Below are 21,824 nucleotides of genomic sequence, written 5' to 3'. Positions count from 1 at the left end.
TGGACTGTAATGTATTTTAACTAATTTCGTTGAATTGTAACAACTTTCGTAGCCTTTTTATAAAAAATAAATAAATTAAATTTAACATTGCTGGTAAGATTGGTACCGAATACCACAACGGTACGACTAAAATCCCCGTATTTTAAAACATTGGTAAAAATTTGCAAAACCTAGAATTACTCTTTGTAAATTCATCAAGCTAGAGAAATAAGAATCAATAGATGAATTTTAACTTTCTAATCACAACATTTTAGATTAAAATAATGATGTTATTTATAATTTTATTATTGAAAAATTACAACATTAGTCTTTGTAATTTATATGAGTTCACTCTTTAATTTAAAAAATATAAGTATGTAACCATGAATGGATAGTAAAATTCGATTTTCTTCCATACATAATATACTGCGATACTAAAAATTAAATAAATGTATCTACAAATAAACTAATACACAGTTCATTAAAAATAATTATTTAACTATTAATGATTAAATAATTAATAAATACTTATTTTGGAATAAAATTATTAAAAAGGTTTATGAAATCATCAAAATGATCTAAGGGGTACAATATTTTTTTTACTTATTATTATATCATATATAAAAAGTTAACATATGAAATACTTTTCAAAATAGCTATTTCTTAAATGTATGTTCATGTATTGTTACTATTATTTTCAATTAACCAATAAGGAATTAGCGTAGTAGTAAGGTAAATACTTGATGACCTTAAGGTCTCAGGTTCGATCCCCGCTGAGAACAAAAAATAATTCTTTTAAGTTATCCGTTATCAATGAAGCCTAGACCCATATGTGAAGTTTAAAGACGTGGATTCAATCCTTTGGGGTGCCCAGATCATATGGGGATTAGGATGAATGTATTTTACCGGCATCATATGGCTCATATGGGATGGGTCGATGGGTATCCAATTGTGGTACCGGAGCTACGGTTCCTACCATTACCCTTGTTTTATTATTTTCAATTAATTTTAATTTATCTGTATACATATATTGGTCAAATGGTAAAAAAAATTAAATACTAACTAATAAAAATAATTATTTATATTGAAATTCACATAAATTATGCACAGCAATTTATACTTAAAAAGTAGAAAGGAAAAAAAAAATATACCAAAAAAAAAGTTGAAGACAAACGAACCTGTGACATTAGTAGGAAATCAAAAAGAATAAAGATTATGGCTAGGGATCACAAAGAAATGGATTTGATGCTTTTAAATTATAATTTAAAAATATTAAAGAATGAAAAATATTATTGAATGAGCTTTCAAGAATTTGAAATTTAAAGTTGAAAAAAAATTACTTCACACGTTGATATAGCATATTTAAAAAAAGAATCGTAACATGTTTCATTTATGCAAATGTCCATGATCACTATCCCAAGCTAAATTGTATATATAAATTGATAGGAAATTAAAATTTAAAAAATCAAAAGTTTTGATTTATTAAATGAAGTTAAGTTTGTCTTAAATAAATACTATATTTATGTTTGTGTCAAATACACAGGTTGTTTATGACATTTTTTGTAACACCCCGAGCTAGGGCTCGAAATATTACGGAAATCATATAGCAAAAGGAGGGATTATCGTAGGCAACTAAATGACATTAATGAATTCGGTGAATCCACAACAAGTCAAATATTCAAACAATGCACAAGGAGCAATTGACCATCAAAGTTTACAAAAGAGAATTCTAGAGATGGCTATCGATCCTAAGCATTAATCCAAAAGTGGGCGAATGAATCCTTGATCCATAAAGTCCATGCCCGAAACCAAAAGCTACACCAGATCATGCATCACATCCTTGAACCACCTGATTACCTGAAAAGTGTTCTACAAGTCAACACGAGGTTGGTGAGTTCGTAGTGGTGGCCCAAGATGAACCACCGACCATAACCACATATCATAAAAACAAGAACAATTATCACATACAAGTAGTCTTACACGTCATCCAACCAATGCATCACTATATAACAAACGTATAAGAACAATCAATGCAATGTCAATGCCATGATGTGAATGATATGCATGCCAAACCAAAATACATATAATATGTAGGGCCATCATGCCATCTATGCAACGATACTCACAGGTCATCACCATGACCATTGTGGCATCTCAAAAACGTCGGCGAATATACATCTATAACCCGGATGACCAACACCAGTGTATACGTCTATACCTGGATAAACACATTTGTCTCAACAGACAACCAAATCATTTCAAAGCAACCAACACAATGCAAGCCCAACAATCCATCAATCCAACATCCAATAACCAACAATATGATCAAACTATACATACATACACTTGAGAGGGCTTGCTTTCAAAGAGTCCTCGATGTTTGTATACAGGGTGTACCAACGGCTAACTCTCCACATCTCAAACCTTTTGAAAGCGAAGTCGACTTCCATGTATGTACATCTAACCTAAATATAGCCTTTCTCAATACCAACATACACAAAAAATTTCAATAATTCATCCATCAATCATCATTCAATCAACAAACAACTAATTCAAACAAATAAACACACAATGTACACTTTTCAGCCCGAATCTCAATAGAGTAGGGAGATACGAACTCACCTTGATTGGCAAAAGAGGCTAATATCGAATTAAGATGAGATTATAGGTGATTATAGTGCTCCACGCGTCCACAACCTAGTAATGTATACAAGACATGCATTATTCACCAAAGACGATTCTCTAACTAGGTTTTAGCTTTAGTTTATGGCTTTGAAAGACTTTCGGGACCCAACATGGTCGTTAGGGAGGTCATGTAATAGTTTGTAACCAAAATGAAGTCGCCCCAAGGTCGCCTCATTCTCAAACATAAGTTATATGTTTATTTAGTTTATGTTAATGTCTTGAATTAGGTTCCAAAGAGGACACCCAACTTTAAACGACTCGTTTGTCATGTGTAGGGCACCAATAAGGTCATAAGAGTACATTCCGGAAAGGTCGGGACGATCCTAGGATGTTAGAACTAAAGCTAGGAAAAAGTTAAGTGATTGAAGCCCCCAACTGCGCCGCAACTTATCGCTGCGCCGCAGCTGAAAAACAGACTCGTGAAGCTGCGGGGCAGCTTAACTAGCTGCGCAGCAGCTGAAAAACAGAATTGTGAAGCTGCGGGGCAGCTTAACTAGCTGCGCAACAGCTCACCCAGTTCAGCATCAGCAACCCATTTCGACCTAAACACACCAAAACTAACCCATAACTCATTTTTGACACCCAAAATCGATTTGTGAAGCATCAAAACTCAATATGAAGCATAATTAAGCATGTTTACACATGAATAACCCAAACCCACTTCAAAATCTTTCTTCAAAACACCAAACTCAAGTTCAAATTCGGTTTAACCCATTACTAACCCTAGACAAACCCTAATTCGACTTTTGGCCCGATTTGTGACCCGAAAATGTTTTGGTACAACTATAGATACATTTACTAACATGAAGTGAAGGTCATAGAGTAGAATTTACTTACCAAAAGCTTCACAAATCCTCAAACCCGAATTTTGATTCAAATGAGGTCATTTCTTACACTTTGGAACCCAAGTTTTTGATATGAAGTTAAAATGGTGATAAGATTTATTATTCTTGCATTAACTAAGCTTGAATTTCCATGAACTATGAATTAAATTAGAGAGAGAGTGAAAGGAGAGTGTGTTCTTGGGAGTAAAGAAGAGAGAGATAAGAAGAATAAGGGAAGGAAAGGATAAGGTGGGTGGGGGTTGGGTTGACTAAGGTGGGTCGTGGGTCAAGACTTTGATCCATGGGTTGACCCGTCAACATAACTAATTAGTTCAAAACCCACGACATTACATCTAGCATACCGTCAACCGGCTCATTGAGTATACAATTAGTCATTTAACCACAAGATGGATTTAAAGATATCATTAACTACTATAATTCATAAGATGACACTTAAAGTCAACGGGTCAAAATTCATGGATGTTACATTTTTAAAATAAAATGAATTGTTAATTATGTTAAATTTTAAATGCAAGTATACTAGTAAAATCAAATTAGAAGAATATAATCTACAATATATATAACAAAGTCCTGAAATCATCCATAAAGGAAAGAATCGATGGATCATATCCAGCTTTAATTTATAACCACTACATCATATTTTTTAATTTCTTAATTTATTAAACACAATTCCTCACAATTTAGATTATTAGTCAAAGTAAATCCCTTTTAAATTAAATATTAATGATAGATAATGTATATTGATGGTGAAAAACAAAAAAGTATAAATTAGCGATGGAAAAAAAAAAAAAATTAATGAGACTTTTTTTAATAAAAATATAAATAATTAATAATTAAAGTTCTTTGATTGTATTTATTTATTTTTTAAATAGCATAATTTAGTCATATGTTTAATAACTTAGTTTAAAAAAAAATCAAAAACTATGATTGATTAATAGAGGTTACATCAGTTGTCTTTTAATATATTAGATTTATGTTTGTGTCAAATATATGAGTTGTTTATGACTTTTTTTTAAAATAAGATGAATTGTTAAATATATAAATTTAAATGTTAAAAAAATAGATAATATATATATAGATGAAAGATAATTTCAGTCCAGCTAAAAAAAGTCCAAAAAAAGGACCATTGATTTTCGTAAGTTACACACCACCATCATGATCTACTACGATATACAAGACTTTTTTTGTAAAGACACTAAGACTTTCCAGCGACGGACCCACAGAAAAATCATGTGTAAGTTCACTTAAGTTACTTACACATGTGTAACTTACACATGCGTAAGTGACTTTACATATGATTTTCCGGTGGGTCCGTCGCCGGAAAGTCTTAGTGTTTAAAAGTCTTGTATATCGTAGTAGATGATGATGGTGCTGTGTAACTTACGAAAATCAATGGTCCTTTTTTGGACTTTTTTTAGCTGGACTGAAATTATCTCACCCATATATATATATATATATATATAATTCTTAAACATTTAACACATATATTGTATGTTACTTTTGTAATACTTTTTTATTAATAATATTTGTTTGTTTGTTTTTTTTAATCTGATATTTGTTCTTTATCATCAAAATATGATACTCTTCAATTTAAATTGAGATATCGCAACGTATAATTGTTTATATATTAAAACTGGACGTTGTAATTACAACCAACTTTCGATAAAAAATATTTCATAATAATTACATGAGCATTGCACCCTTTATTTTTCTCTCGAAACAATGTATATCAATTTGCAAAAAAAAATTTATTTTTTAATCTCAACATCTAAAAATAAATAATATCTATTGAAAAATAATATTTAACATTCATGATCGAATTAAAAGATGAGTTTGAAATATAAATGAACCAAAGTCGATATTAATTAATGAATTATTAGTTGAAAAATTAAAACAACACAATTATGAACTTAAAAATTATAAAATTATGAATCTTCACTAACTTTTGCTATTCATATTAAATATTGGTTCTAAATCAAGAATTATTTAGTAAAATAAAGGATTTTTAATGATTAATGGGTCGTTAAAGTAAGTTTCTTTTAATATACATACACATAGACACAAAACATTATAAAAGTTAATATATATTTTGTAACAAAAATCATATGAATTATATGAATCTTGTTAGATGTTAAATGATTATTATATTAAAATATTATATATTTAAATGATTGTAAATATTGTTATATCATTATGTATTTAACTTACTTATAATAGTTTTAATAATGTATATACATACAGTAGGTTAAAATAACTGTATTAAATATTTTAATATTTAAATAATTTATGATCAAATTAAAAGATTGAGTTTGAGATACCAATAAATGAAAATCGACATTAATTAATGAATTATAACCTACCAATAATTAAAACATAGGATTATTAACTTAAAAATAATAGAATTATGTAAACATTAGCACTAAATTTTGCTATTAATATTAAAAAATAAAAAATGTATTTATACGTATCTTTTTAATACTCTTAATTAAGTTATTAAAAAAATATAACATATTTATCTCGCGTATTACGCGGGACATAATCTAGTATATATCTATGTTAGAGTTCTGAAAGCGACAAATCTGGTTTTTTTTTTTTTTTTGGCTTCTTGTTATTTTAGGCTTGTATTCCGAAAAGCTTTTTCTTTTGGGCTCTTTGTTTTTTTTTTCCTTAGATTTTGGGCCCTAGAGCGAGTTTCGTTTATTTGGGCTTTTTTGTGATGACTTTTTTTTTCCCTAGTAGTTAATCAATTAATCATAATCATTTTAAATAATATATACTTCTTATAACAAACTTTTAAGTTTTAATACTATGTAATATGCTTTTTTATATCAATAAAATGTAATGTTTTAAATAGTTTGTGATTTTATTTTATGTGTTAGAAATATATGTAGAGGAAATTAAAGGGGAAAGTGATAAATCCTCCTAACCAAATAGCCTAATAATCTTCTTAATATATTAAGAAGATGACATGGTCAATCTATCAATTTTCTTTCCTAATTTTTTCCCTTGATTTTTTCATATGTGAATATCTCATAATTAAGAGGATTATTAGATTAATTGGGGATGTTCATCAAATTTGGTGATCCCTCCTTCCAATTTGATAACCTTTGGGAGGATTTATAAACCTAAAACTTCAATTAAACAATAGCTTTTGATTAAGGAGATATATATTTGTCTTGGATTCGAAGTAATAGAATATAATGATTATTAATTTGATTTAATTTCGAATTAGGAAACATGGTAAGTTATGGAGATTTACCAAAACTCACTCGATATACATACATATAAATAAAATTTATCGATAAATTTAGATCAAAACCCTAGCTTAATTATCTATCTTCATTAATCACCGTTAAGTCGATCATAAGCTAGCTATGGCCTCCTTATCCGATGAAGGATTCAAAGCGTACGAGAGAGGAAACTACTCTAATGCCATCCGCCACTACGCTCATGATGATGCCATCGCACCAAACACCACCACCCATTACTACTATCAACTTGAAAAATATTACAAAGCTCTGACAGACGCCGAAAAGGCTGTTAGGATGAAGCTTGATGGGTCCCTTGGCTATAGACGTCTAGGTTCTGCTCATTCCGCCTTGAAACAATATGACAAAGCTGTTTCCGCCTATAAGAAAGGCCTAGAACTTTATCCCGATAACGCAGCCTTGAAATCCGATTTAGCTTTTGTTGGGGCTACTTTGATTAATAAGGCCGCCATGTATCATCATCATCATCCGACTACTACTACTACCACCCCCGGGGCTGAGGACAAATATGATGAAGAACATATTCGTACGAAATTTGAACATCAGATTATAAATAAAATTCAAAACGATGACGCTATGAAACAAGATATAAGTAGATTTAGGGGCTGTTTGTTTTTTAAGAGGTTTATGTCTGAATCTGAATACCACTTCCGAATGTTAAGAGGTGGTTTAAATGTCTGAAATCGGAATAATTATACTTGTTTGTTTTTTAGCAACGTCTTAACGTTTATACAAACCAATTTTACAATTTCAATAATTATAAATAATGTAAGATGACCGTAAATATAGCAGAAAAAAATAATAAGAAAAAATTAATATTAATAAAATACCCAAACAAGTTTTACGTTTTGTTTTGTTCACATTCTTTTGTTCCCATAAGCCAAAAAACCCATTTGATCCTATCTCATCTTTGTCTTTTGTCTTCCCCTGCATCACTCCCACTTTATTTCTCAAATCCTTCATCAAAATCCACTCCACGGTCACACAAACACATATGAAAACCACCTCGCCCATCAAAATCCACATACAAACACTTTGATTGTTATTAATTCGATTTAATTAAAAGTCAAATCTTTTTTTGTAGACACCCAGAGAAACAAAAATCCCTCAAACGAGAGATGTTTATAAGTATGCCCCATGATAATGGGAGGATTGCTTGGCTGAAACATAATATTACCAAACAGAAAAAGAATCATCTTATCGCCCCCGCTGCAGAAGAAGAAGAAGAAAAGAAGGTAATTTAAGCTATACTACTGTACTTACTACGAGCTAGTACGTACTACAAATTCTAATATTGATAGCTTAATTGTTATGTATTATCGCTTTTATGTGTTTTTCAATTACATGACCTTTTTTTTTTTCTTTCAATATCTAATTTGCAGGAAATTTGCAGTACGAGCCCAAGGACGAAGAGAAGAGAAGCATTCTTTAATTTTAGTTGATTAGAAACATTCTATTACTAATTGTTATCTGTTGCAAGCTAATTTAGTTAATTAGTTTTATCAATCGTATCCGTATATCAAGACTAAGTTTGGGCAGACGTTTCATCTTCTAGTTAATTTGTTATGGCACTTTTTTTACTCATGTATTGTCCTTGTTATGACACTTTTTTTACTCATGTGGCTCAACAGTGTTGTGGGAGTCCATCGTTTTAGGCTCCAAAAATACAGGCCTATATATTTTGTATACTAGTTGGACTTTGGGTCAAGTAGTATTATATAATTTGCATTGCAGTAACTGTCTTATTGGTTTTTGTATCTAAGATCCGGTAGTTTTTGTTTTTTACTTTAATTTATATTTAATTTATATGCCAATATGTTACTGAAATAGGCTCTTAAAATGATCTTGTTTAAGACCACCAAAAACCTTGAGCCGATACTGAATATAAGGACAACACAATAGGCTGATAAGTGATTTAAGAATTATGAAGTGAGTCTGCCGGTTCCCTGCGCGCTGTTGCTTGCTATTCGCTTCTAAATAATGTTTTCCGCCTCCCTCTTGATTTCTCGTTTTACGGGCCAGGCTAAAGGAAAGCGCAACATATGTAGTAAGAATGGGCTGTTGGGCTTACTTATGTATCTTGAAATAACAAAGAGCGCAAGACTAAAAGTCTAAAATAATGTAAATATGTAATTAATGTTTTGTAACATTTAGTCGGTATTCGATATCAGAAATACCTCACTGTATAATGGTAAAACCCTATACACACTCTAGACTATATGTAAGATGTAGACCATAAGCCGTTACAGGTAATTTATGAAAAAAACCTACATACTTGTCACTCCTAAGAGTTGAACCCAAGACATGAGAAAAATCAGGAATATCTACCCGTTAAGGTAGCTTAATTCATTTACTACGTACAATAGATATGTAAAAGAAATATATACACCACGTACATTAATTTAATACATTAATTTAAATAGGTAATGTCAAAAATAACTTAATTAAAATAAATAAAACAATATAATTAATCCAAGACCCCAATATAGACACGCATGTAAAAGAAATATATACACCACGTACCTTATAAACCTAAGTTAGCTAAATCTTTAATTAAACAATGACGTACGTACGTTTATTGGTTAAGGATCGAGATATCTACTACTTGTTTTAAATTTAAATTTCCGATTTTATATCCGAAACAAAGTTATGGAGATCGAGTTATCAAATTAAAAGGATCTCTCTAAGCTAGATATACACAAAAAATGAAATAAAAAAAAAATAAAAATGTGTCAATGTATATCAAAACACTCTCTCTCTATATATATAGTAAACCGGCCTAATCAAAACCATCTATCATATCTAACATTTATTACGTACGGAGTAATATAAGCAAATTAATAATTAAGCCATGGTGGGCTTATACTACGAAGTGGCTGCGAAAGGAAACTTAGCGTTCAAAGCCGGAAACTACACTGATGCCATCGGGCACTACACCGAGTCCATCAATCACACACCAACCTATACCGTGTATGGCAGCCGATCCAACACTTACTATCAGCTAGGAAAATATTCCAACGCCTTAGAAGACGCTAAAAAGGCTGTAGCTTTGAACCGTAACTGGTACAGGGGCTATACATATCTCGGTAATGCTCATTCCGGTTTGCGTCAATATGATGAGGCTGTTTCCGCGTTTAAGAAAGGTCTAGAAGTTGATCCAAACAACGAAGACTTGAAATCTAAACTTGCTCATGTTGAGGTTGTAATGAAGGCCCAGGCCGAGTTTGATGCAGCCCGGTCATGTGGACCCCACTTGAACAACACTGGATCAAAGAAAGATGCTGCTGCTGCTGATAACACGAAAAAAGATCTTTTTGGTAGCTTTTTGAATTCGTTATCAGCGTCTGCTACGACGCTTAAACAACATTTGATTCCACAAGTTATTAATGATGATGAGGATGTTAGTAGTGTCAAGGCGGCACTTAGTGTGCTTAAACGCATGGTGGATGATGGATTGATTGTGAAAGCCAGCGACTTATGGTGCGTTGCGACGGATTTGTTTGAAGATGCTGTAAAAAGAGAGATGTTTATATGTATGCCGGATGATGAGGGGAGGATAGCTTGGTTGAAACATAATATTACCAAGCAGAAAAAGGATCATCTTATCGCCGTAAATGTTGGTGCTGCTGCTGGTGCACCTGCTACAGCAGAAAACAAGGTACGTAAATTAATAACAAAAGTTTACAAACACATATTCCATCAATCAAAATCAAGTACTCCGTAAATTTATTACTGTATTAATTTTTTTTTAATCCTTTTCTTTTCCACCTTTTATTCATTGTCACCTGTCAATATTTCTTTGTATAATGTTTGTAACTATAGATTTTTTTTTACGTGCTTTTAGTTGCATGATTTTTTTTTTGTTCAAATATTTGCTTGCAGGAAGGAAGAGAGTGATGATGACATAGGATTCTCCTTATTTGATTAGGAAAACATTTTGTTATTATCCTTATTTTGAGCAGTTTTATCTTCTAGTTATGGTTATGGTTATGGGCCTTATGGCACCTATATATATTTGCGACTTTTTGTTAGCTATTATTAAAATTTATTTAAAGTAGTTTCTCTTTTCACATTAATTTGTTTATGTGTTATACATGTTGAATTGTTACTTTCAATTAAACAAATCATATCCCTTTAATGAATAGAGCTGTGTTTCCATTAATTCTTCCGTCAATTATGTCTTTGATTCTTGAAAAGTTATATATTATTGTATCTGCGAACCATAGATGCTTAGAGATACATATTGTTACTCATCCTGTAAATTAATTAGTTTCATCAACTGATATGATGATTGCTATATATTTCTCAAGAAGCTCATTATTAATTCTTCGACTTCTAGCTCTTAGCTTCATAATTAGCTAGAGAGTTTTTTTTTTTTTTCCTTCCAAAGTTCTTAACTGTTTATAGTCATGAAGTGTGACATCGAAAGAAGGAATTAAGTGCATTGTTTTCATTTATTTTTGCTTGTGGTTTCATGTTCTACAACTTATTTATAGGTATAGAACTTTCATGAGTATATATGAGGCGCGCTGTACATGTATATTGCTACATATGTATATATTTCAAGTTTTCAACTATTCTTTTTGGAATAACATATGTATGTCTTTACTTAGTTACTTGCATACGATATGATTATTATCTACATTTTTTTAATAAGATGATTAATGTCTTACAATTTACGAATAAAATTTTGATGGATGATATATCTGAATATAAGTCCAAGCCTTATATCATATGGTTAAAGAGGAGCCCGCAATCTAAGCCCACCAACGAGCCAAAAGAGCCTTTATAGCTCTTCAGTCTTCACCCTTTAGGGCTTTAGGCTTCACCAACCTTAATGCCCCTGATTGGGTCACAGGCCCACATTGCCAAGCCCGGCCTAATTGATACCTAATTAAGATTTTCGAACTTATTTTGAAGCTGTGGAATTACCTGACACATGATTGTCTTTGATTCTGCATTTCAGTCGTGTGCTAATCGTACTAAATAATGATGTCAAGACTATTTTTGATTTTGACATTTATTTTTGTAAGTTAATAATTGTGTTATGATTTCCAACACTACGTACTGTATTTCGATTAATTACGAGTAGTACGTAGTAGTAATATGTTCATTCTCGTAATCATAGCATCAAATAAATGTACCAAAAAAACGTACAACCAATTGAATTCAGTATAAATTGCCCATATATCAACCAAAATACCTCCCATTTTATACCGAGCAATGTACAAATTATCAGCTACATGCACACTTTGTAGGAATAATGTTCCCTTTAGCAGCTTCTTCAGATTTCTTCTTTTTAACTTCGTCAAGAACCCTTGAAGCCCATTCGGAAAAATAAGTTGCATTGTATCCAATTCTTCCACTCTTATAGATGGACATACAACGACGGTCAGTTTCAGGGTAAGGACAATGTTCACCATCGGGATCACGCCATGCACCTTGGTGCTTCATCCCAGACCAACTCGCCATCCATTGGTAGACCAGCTGGCCTACTCCGGCTAACTTTAGCCAACCTTTGGGGAAGAACTCTAACACACTACTATTTCTATCCATTAAGAATAGGTTGGTCAGTTGTGCACCATGCGGTGAAACCAATATGTCCGTTGAACCCATCAACTTCACCTGCATTTTTCTCATTTACAATCAGCCGTTACAAAAAGGGAAAAACCAGAGATCGAGAGTAGATTTTAAATACATATACAAAATAGTAAACTTTATTGGTGCAGTGGCATAATCTGATGACTTTTTATGTACAATGGTTCTTACAAATAATACTAACATAATTTGGTATATTATTGTTATGCAGATTTTGTGTTTTGTATTTCACAATATAAAATCATGCTTACTTTTATAAATGTCGAGAGATATATCATCGACCATATACAATAAGGATATTGCATACTATACAAGTTGCTCTTAATTTGCTTGAAGAAGTGTTACTTAAGCCTCGGTAACGTACCTTGATTATATCGTTATATTGATTTTCTCTATAAATATATGTAAAAAATAATACAGGGTCAACTTTCATTTAACGAGCATGGTATCCGCGCAATGCGGCGACGGTGGTGGGAAGACGGTCTAGTGGTGTCGGTGATGGTACTATTGGTGGTGGTGGCGGTGTCAAGTTGTGTTGGTTGATGTAATTGTGGTGAAAATTTTTAGAAGATAAGGGTTAATTAAAGTGTTAGTTATTAAAATAAAAGTTTAGATTGTAAATTATAATTCATTAAGGGTAATTCTGATAATTCAAAAGTAGAATTACCTAAAATAAAAAGATGCTATTTATTTTATAAATGAGTAAAGATAAAGATATATAGATAAATTACCACTTGATTATCGTTAATTTTTCTAGAATTATACTTAATGCACCAAATTTTAGGTATAACGAGGTGTGACAAGCTATACATTATACGCTATATGTTTTACATTTTATAGACTTTTTCGTTGAACTTAATTAACCGAATTTGTGACAAACAAAAGTAATGCAATTTTAATAAAGATAATTTTTTTTTATATAATTCAAAGATGGAAAACAACTAAAATGTTTTTTACCATAAATTAATTATATGAAGATACTATACAACTATATACTTGTAATACATATAATTTTGTGTATACATATATAATTAAACTATTTTGTGTACATATTATAATCACCTGTTCAAAGAATATCATATTATTTTTTTATCTTGTTAATTAACATATAAAAAAATAGATTAGTACATAAATTTACAAATCAAGGACTAACCTGTTCGCATATGGTAAGATTACTTGAGTACGCTACGGTTAACCGGCAGTTATCCACCTTGTTACACTCCTTCTGAAAGATCTCCACCACAGCGGTCTCATTCCTAAACGATCTTGGCCCCGTCCTCATGAATAACGTCATCCCAATCTCGCCATCGGTCCTGTCCAACTCAACGCCACACAATGTCCTTACCTTGCATCGAATTAAGTCATAAACTCCCATTCTTTTCTCCCTTGACATCCCTCCTTCATTATGCCTCATTACCACTGCTTCCTCGTAACACATTGGTGACTGGTCGTCCCCAATGCCATCATATTTCTCAATGTTCATTGGCCCCCCAAACGTCGCCTCCATAAGTGTGTTTAACCACGGGCTCATCCCGGTTCGTACCTTGATAATGTACATATGTTATAGAGAAATACAAATATATCGTTCTCTTAAAATAAATGGCATATATATATATATATAGTGAAAAGTTATTTTGAGAAGCTTTTTTGCGAGAATCTTTGAGAACTTTTCAAATCAATCCCAACCGATGATTATTTTTTACATCCGTTATACAATTATGTGGAGATTTGGATTCTTGATCACATGTGCACGAATATTGCTATGAATCATAGCAATATTCGTGCACATGTGATCAAGAATCCAAATCTCCACATAATTGTATAACGGATGATAATCCATGCCTCCAAACAATTATAAACTTCAAAATTATACATAAGTTATTCAGAAAACTATCAAAAAATAATTTTCATATAAAGAATAATCATTGGTTGGGCTTGATTTGAAAAGTTCTCAAAAGTTCTCGCAAAATGAAAAGGTTCTCAAAATAACTTTACCCTATATATATATATATATAGGGACAATCAAATAAGAACAGTTTTAAAATAAGAACGGTGAGAACACCTTAAAAACATCATTTTGATGCATTAAAAGTCTATAAAACTGACATAGTGCATAACTAATTATCATTATTTAAGTGTTTAACAACACATTGATTTAACAAAATAAAAAAAAATCATGTTTTTTGTTGGATGCATCATTTTGATGAATATGCATCCAAGATGGATGCACGAAACAAAAAACATGATTATTTCGATTTTGACGGATGAATTTGTTGTTAAAAACTTAAATAAAGATAATTAGTTATGCACTATGTTAGTTTTATGGACTTTTAATGCATCAAAATGATGTTTTTAAGGTATTCTCACCGTTCTTATTTTAAGAGTGTTCTCACTGGAGTGTTACCCTATATAGGGGGACAATCAAATATTTTAAGTGTGTTACCCTATATATATATATATATATATTATATATATATATATATGAGAGAGTACCCGCGCAATGCGACGACAAGGCGGCGACAACAGGTGATGGTAACGTTAATGGTATAGTTATTAACGTAAATGTTATTCACGCAAAGGATAGTACAGTTAATGAAAATGTGCACTCGTGAAAATAGAATATTATGGTATAATATTTCTTTACAAAGTGAAAGACAAACTTATTGGGGTATTTTTGGTATTACAATACTCATTTAATATGAGTAACTATAAATTTAAAGATAAAAATGATATTTCAAAAACTGAATGTTTAATGACAAAAAATTAAAAAATCTTTTGTTTTATAAGGTATATAAATATGGAACTATAAGAAGCTAAACATGCATTAGTGAGAAACATGAGAATTAATGACATTACAAATTCAAAGTCTTGTAAAGCTAATTACAACTTTTATGTACCAATTTAATAGATAGTATAATTTAAAGTAACAAATCTAACTAAATAAAAATATGAATTAATCAATTTGTAGCATTTGCAATAATATTTAGCCTTAACTATTTATTTATAACAAATGTATATATTTTTATTCATTTTCATACCTCTCCCCAATGGTATAAAATCCAGCGAGCAGGCAGTGCACACTCGCTCTTTAAATGCCACGCAACAAACGGGACTAGGGCGGACAATCCGTGCCAGATATTGCCAAAATCATAATGGTTATATGCCACGAATGTTCGCCCTGGTACAAACGTGGCATTTTTGGGCAGGAATCCCGGGTATGCAAGTGCATAGTAATTCCATGAACCATCATGATTATCATGACCTTTAATGCATAAAATCCTCCCATCAGATGACTTTGAAGGGAATTGTTGGTATTGAACTTCACCTTCTTCATGTGTGTCATATAAGGAACTCATGAACCATGTGTGACCAACAAGGGCTGCATTGGAGAACCTAAGGTCTTTTAACGGAAGGAAAGTGACCGATTCTCTAAGCTTGTCACCCATCGAATTGAGATCATCTGTGCACAAATTCGAATCATCGTTGGTTGTGAGTTTTTCTTGCCAATTTTGAAGGAAAGAAAGGGAATTAGGAGATGATGGTAATGGTGTTTGGAGGATTTTGATGTGGAAAAGGATGAAAAGGGTGACACAAATGGAGCAAAGGTAGACGGATAGCTTTGGCGAGAAGAACGAATAAGGTGAACGTGTGGTGGCGGTGACGGACTGTTTGTGGTGGTATGACATCTCTGAAATGGTGGTTGTGGAAGTATTTTGGTGTTGAGAGGGCAGTACGGTCATGATCAAGTAGAGACCTTTTGGAAATATAGATATTGGAAAGTTTAGAATTTAAAAGAATTGGAGAAAAGAATTAATAAAATAAATAAATTGAATGAATGAATTCTATTAGAAGTTTGTTTTATATATATGTAAGATCTAATCTAGAGTGTATATGTTGACTTTATTTACTTCAACTTAGTTGATTTGGGATGCATTTTAGCTCAGACGATTTAAATGAATAGTACTAACAATATCGGTAAACGTAGTTGAGTAGGAATGTTTATAGTGTTTGCAGGAGAAATTTTCAAAGCACTTATTAAAACTTGAAAGTATATTTTTAGGAAAAAATTTTTAGTACGGAGTAGTTTTTTTTTTACTTTTCAAAAAACTAATATTGTTACAAATGCACTAATTATATAAGGATGTACATTGAAATATGACCAACAAGTTGGCCTTTTTCAGGGATAAAAGCACTATGCGAAAAGTTTAATTAATTAAATATGGAAAAAGAGGTACAATTCCATTAGCCATTTTGAAGCTACCTCATACGTTCTATCTATAGTATATTATACGAGTAATAATTATATCATTTTTTCTCTTATAAAAATATTAAATGCAAAATTATTATTTTACCCTTAATACATTAATTTACATCATCAAGCTCTTATCTTCTAAAATATCACTACCCTTTCATATCAATTACATTAAATCAATTACTTACACCGACCACCAACAACAGTTCGTCACCACCACGACCACCGTCACCACCACCAAGCCGTCGCCGCATCGCACGGGTACAGTGCTAGTACACCTTTACGTATACTAATACAATTATACAAACAAGTTTTTTTTTTAAAGGTTTTAGTTTTACCTTGATTAACTTTATATATATTTTTTCTTAATCTCAATAATCCACCCTTATAATATAGAAATGTTGTTGTTTATTAGATATTTTCAATTTAATTTTTGTATATATAGTCACTAGTGACAAATTGACAATGGTTAGCGGAATAAAAAGCATATACAGCAATTTGAGTTTTTATGTATAAAAACTATTTGCTAATCGTTCTACATTATAATCATTATTTAAATTATCTTCGATGTTGTACACTGATTACAAAGGGTCGTCTTAGCGTATGCAATAATTCTCGCAAAATCAAGGATTCTTTTTACAGTTGAAGCAAAGTAATAACAAAAGCCTTATATTGCTATTGCTATGCATAAATAAATGCAATACGAATCCCGATTCAACTAAAGGGATCTACTAGATAGAGTAATAGCAAAAAATACCTTAAGTAAATAAATGTTGAAAAAAATACCTAAGTAAATACAATCTATAGTTTTCTTTATAGAGTTCATATTTATAATCGCTAATTTTGTTCTTGCGTAAATAGCAACTGTGTTTTTTTTTCCTTTATTTTATTTTCTTCCGAATTCATATCTAATTAACTCTCGGAGCGAGTCATGCCACCACCCTATTATTTGGTGGTGGTCTTCTTACATATGCATGTTAGTGTTTTTTCCACTTAAGTAGTTTTGGGTCATACTTTGATGGTTCATACTCCATAATATTTCATATGTGTCAAAAGTTTCAAAAGAACTCAAATCTTATTTTGTAGTCTCCAAAATTACCACAATAGACCGAGTTAATAGCTTTAGATTTTGTTTTATATTGTGATGGAAAGTATTCATAAAATATTGTGTAGGGAGGAACATAAACCAAAATATATATTAATAGAAGTCAAGGCATAATTTAGTATATATCCTCTTAAATATAGATACTCTTAAAACAAATAAAAAATATTAATGTGGTTTCTCATATAAATGGAAAAATAATTAATTTGGATTGTGAATATTTGCTTAACCCACTACGAAACCAGGCCCCATTACTAAACAAAATCCACTTCAGCTGGGCCCAATATGCATATTCGTTGACTGTAAAATATTGTTGGAGAAAGTGAAAGATAGTCGGCGGAGGGATTTTATAACCCACACCATCTTTCGAAGACCACAACTTGAGTCTGGCGCGGTGGCGCCTCAGACCACTCGGCCTGCCATCCTGACTAATTTGTTCACATCATCTTCGGTCTGTAGAACTTATGGTATGAATTTGAGGTTCTCACTATAATTATTAGGCCGCTCGTAGTAAGTGGATGATGAGTCGTCCAAGCCCTCGTCTACCCTCTTCCAAAATGACGTTAATGCTACCGCTCTCTCCATCTCGTCGAAATGAAGGTTGTTCGCAAATAGGAAGGAGATGGACGAAATGGTGTGGGGCCCGGGGAGCGTAAAGCTGAGTTAATAATATTGGGTTAAAATAAAATAGAATAAAAAAAATTTTAGGAAGAGGTGAGAAAGAGGTGTTAATGTCAAGGGTAGTTCTTAAACTGAGGTGAGAAAAAGAGGTGAGAAAAAGATTTAAGAACCACCCTTGTTACGAGAGGCCTTAGGGTCTTTCGTCTTTGGGCTCATTTGACTTTTCCAGTTGACCTAAATAGTTTGACTATTAATAATTAGTTAAAAATAAGCTTTCAAATGTTCCTAATTTAGAATGCATATCAGTTCGGGCTCAAATACGTACAATACTATCAAGCTCGGAGCCTCGGACTCAAACTATCATGCTTAGAGAGATGGAGTGCGTTAGGAACACATTAGAAAAAGTCATCGAACACCCTGGTTATGCTACGTACATATGAGTAAAAAGTCTTAGCTCGTTATGTAACTGAATGGGAAAACACCTCATCCGTTTACATATATAAAAATCGACATAATAAGATGAGATTAGTTTAAAGGCTGGTTGGTTATTAATACATTGGCATTACAAAAGAGCATAAGGACTTATATCTCATATTCGAACTCGGTCCAAACAAGTTTTTCCAACTAAATGGTTGCCTTGTTGCATTTCAAGATAGTCCTTGTACTTCATCGGAACATATGCCGCAGGACACATTTCTTCGTCCAACAACGAGTAAGCCGGACTCACATATGCGTCCAACGATGGCCCGTTCGCCAAAACTACCGACATCCTTGTGACCGAATTATTCACAACTGCACGATGCTCAACACTTTTATACTTGCCATTACTAAAAATCTACAAAAAAGACATACGTGTAAATAAATGTCATATAAATAACACACCCTAAAGATTAAAGCTATAATACTTGCAAATACTTATTTGAGTACCTCAAGGTGGTCTCCGGTATTGACTAAAAATGAGTTAGGAAGAGTACTGTTCACGTTAAGCCATTTCCCTTTATGTTTGATTTGTAGTCCACTTACACCGTTGTTGATTAAGAGGGTGAAGAGGCCGTGATCTGAATGAGGGGGCAACCCCATTGCAAGATCGGGTTGTGGGCAAGGTGGGTAAAAATTAACCACAAATATCTGTAACCCGGAATCAATATCCAAAGCTTTTTCTACGTAAGACGGGTCGAGTCCTAGGCTTGCTGATATTGCGCTAAGCAAACCTCTAGCCAGTTCTCTGGTTCTCTTCGAGTACTCAAGTAGAACTTCCCTGAAACATATGAATTAAACTTTGACTGTTTGTTTCAAACTTTTAGTTCTACACTATGAACACTTATGACATTTGTTATAAAATGAACACCAACACCTTTTATATTTGATAGAATGATATATAGAATTTTAGAACCCGAAAAATTTCATATAAGAAGTATCTAGTCCATTTGAGCTAAATAAAAAGCAACCCATAACAACGTATTAAGAAACTTGGAATTATGATTACCTGAAACCTAAAGGCTTATTCGGGCAATTAAACTCAGGGTGTACAACGATCTTGAGAAAATCCCTCCAGTAAAAAACTTCATCCTTTTTAGAGTTGAAGCTTGTTCCATATCTAATTGGATCCCAAACATCCCTTTCTTCGAAATCTTTCTTCTCTTCATCTGTCAAGTTGAAAAATTCACGCGATTTTTCAAGAACCATGTTCATTAAAGTCTCTGGTACACCATGATTAATCACCTAAACGTTTAAAAAAACGCTAAAGACGTTAATTACAATCAAGTGTGACCATAGTCTTAGTTACTAAAATCAAAATAGATAATGGCTACCTGAAAAAATCCCCAATCCTTACATGCGGTATCAAGCTCTTGGAGCGCTTGGGACCGTAAATAAGGATCAGACGAGGTTAGTAAGGAAAAATCGATCGTAGGGATTGAATTTTGAGGGTCTGAAGCTGGTGGCTCATTAGAGTTTGTTGGGTATGTGTATAAAGAAGGAATGGAATTCAGATCATTTGATTCGGCTAATGATTTAACAAATTTCATCTTTTACAATGCTGAATTCAAGTAACTAACAAAAACCAGCACAATTATACACAAAGAAGACAATGGCCTTAAGATAATATCATAATCATAGAAATGAGCCATTTTTATCAACTAATGCCACATGTGATGATCAAATTCATATACATCACATATTAGTGTGTGCCCACATAACATCAAGCTATCAAGCTGTCAACATCAAAGATAATTAAAGACAATATGGAATTCATGAAAGTATGAAACTGCCGACTATCATTCAAGATATCTTTCACTTTATGATAGCAACATTATGCAGTTAGACCATCTCCAAAGCGTATATTCATTGCACCAAAAACAGTATACATTGTCACTTCCCCATCACTTTCTGTCACATTGAATCCACTCTTTTATCCCTGACCTTAACACATTCTAATTACTACCTTTTATTTAAAAGATAAAAAATTATTAATATTTCATAAAATTCAATTAACTGACTTTAATATTTCAATTAACCAATTAAAAGCTTATTTCACTGAAAGTGAATTTTTTTTTGAATAACATTTAGATAATCTCTACAATCTAATTTAATTTAAGATCGATTATTTATGGAACATTAGATTTTCTTATCTAAAAAGCTCAGGTAACTCCCTAGAGGGCTGAAATATAGATCTGGACCTCATTGTTTTTCCAAACTCTCTTATTGGTCTTAGGCCTATACTGCTAATTAATCGAATTCTTTCAACGTTTATTAATCTGATTTATGTATGAAATCAAATTCACGTATTGAAACTACTATTCTAATATAATAACTTCAATTCAGATTTTATTAGCTTCACCAATTTTGTATGCTCTGAATCACTCTATAGTTCCTTAGTACAAACCCAAATGATGACTTTGAACACATTGAAATTTGCACCAATTTATTAACGTACACTATCATCAATAGAGGAGTCATATTTGTACCACCACTATCAATTAGTGTACCAAATTCATGTGTTACTGACTTATATAATCAGCTATAATACATATATAATGTGGTACATTAATTAAAAATGGTGGTACTAATATCAATACTAATCATCAATAGCAGAGGACATAGGAGAATTTTGAACCATACATTTTCTTATCTTTTCTCTATCTTTAATAAAAAAATGATAATTCATCCATATCATTCAAAATGTTTTATCTCACAAACCTTACATTGTTAGATAAAAAAAAATATGGGTAGTCTTAAAATTTCGTCATCTTTCATTAGTGATGCGACTCGATATACTTTTGACGACTTTTTAATTTCCGTTTTTTTCCCTTGTACTTGTATACTTACGCATGTTTGGGATCTTTATTTCACATGTAAATTACTAAATGACCATTTGTATACAACAATGATGGTTAAGGGCGAAACTCGTTAATCCATACCAGAACCATGGTGGCCAAGGGCGGAGCCCGTTACGAATCACAATTTTTGCTTAA

At 32.0% G+C, this 21,824-nt stretch overlaps 3 protein-coding genes and 1 long non-coding RNA gene across 4 annotated transcripts; 2 read left to right on the top strand and 2 right to left on the bottom strand.

Moving 5' to 3' along the window:
- Positions 1-7,665: 7,665 nt before the first annotated feature.
- LOC122598462 lies at positions 7,666-8,469 on the top strand. The gene is made up of 2 exons (XR_006323626.1): positions 7,666-8,013; positions 8,161-8,469. It is a non-coding gene; the product is annotated as an uncharacterized LOC122598462 (long non-coding RNA).
- A 1,160-nt stretch (positions 8,470-9,629) lies between these two features.
- Positions 9,630-10,675, top strand: LOC122597450 (small glutamine-rich tetratricopeptide repeat-containing protein 2-like). Its single transcript, XM_043770042.1, has 2 exons — positions 9,630-10,436; positions 10,661-10,675. Exons 1-2 carry the CDS (start codon positions 9,630-9,632, stop codon positions 10,673-10,675), a joined length of 822 nt encoding a protein of 273 aa, XP_043625977.1.
- Positions 10,676-11,946: 1,271 nt separating this feature from the next.
- On the bottom strand, positions 11,947-16,173 carry LOC122598558. The gene is made up of 3 exons (XM_043771149.1): positions 15,415-16,173; positions 13,530-13,919; positions 11,947-12,403 (listed from the first exon to the last, which is right to left on the bottom strand). Exons 1-3 carry the CDS (start codon positions 16,114-16,116, stop codon positions 12,014-12,016), a joined length of 1,482 nt encoding a protein of 493 aa, XP_043627084.1. The 5' UTR covers positions 16,117-16,173; the 3' UTR covers positions 11,947-12,013.
- A 2,703-nt stretch (positions 16,174-18,876) lies between these two features.
- Positions 18,877-20,469, bottom strand: LOC122595081 (2-oxoglutarate-dependent dioxygenase 19-like). Its single transcript, XM_043767378.1, has 4 exons — positions 20,163-20,469; positions 19,838-20,073; positions 19,279-19,609; positions 18,877-19,186 (listed from the first exon to the last, which is right to left on the bottom strand). The coding sequence occupies exons 1-4, from the start codon at positions 20,376-20,378 to the stop codon at positions 18,941-18,943; spliced, it is 1,029 nt and encodes a 342-aa protein (XP_043623313.1). The 5' UTR covers positions 20,379-20,469; the 3' UTR covers positions 18,877-18,940.
- Positions 20,470-21,824: the final 1,355 nt, after the last annotated feature.

The sequence above is a fragment of the Erigeron canadensis genome, chromosome 4, assembly GCF_010389155.1.
Source record: "Erigeron canadensis isolate Cc75 chromosome 4, C_canadensis_v1, whole genome shotgun sequence".
Lineage (NCBI taxonomy): Eukaryota > Viridiplantae > Streptophyta > Magnoliopsida > Asterales > Asteraceae > Erigeron > Erigeron canadensis.
This window is presented reverse-complemented; position numbering and strand designations above follow the sequence as displayed.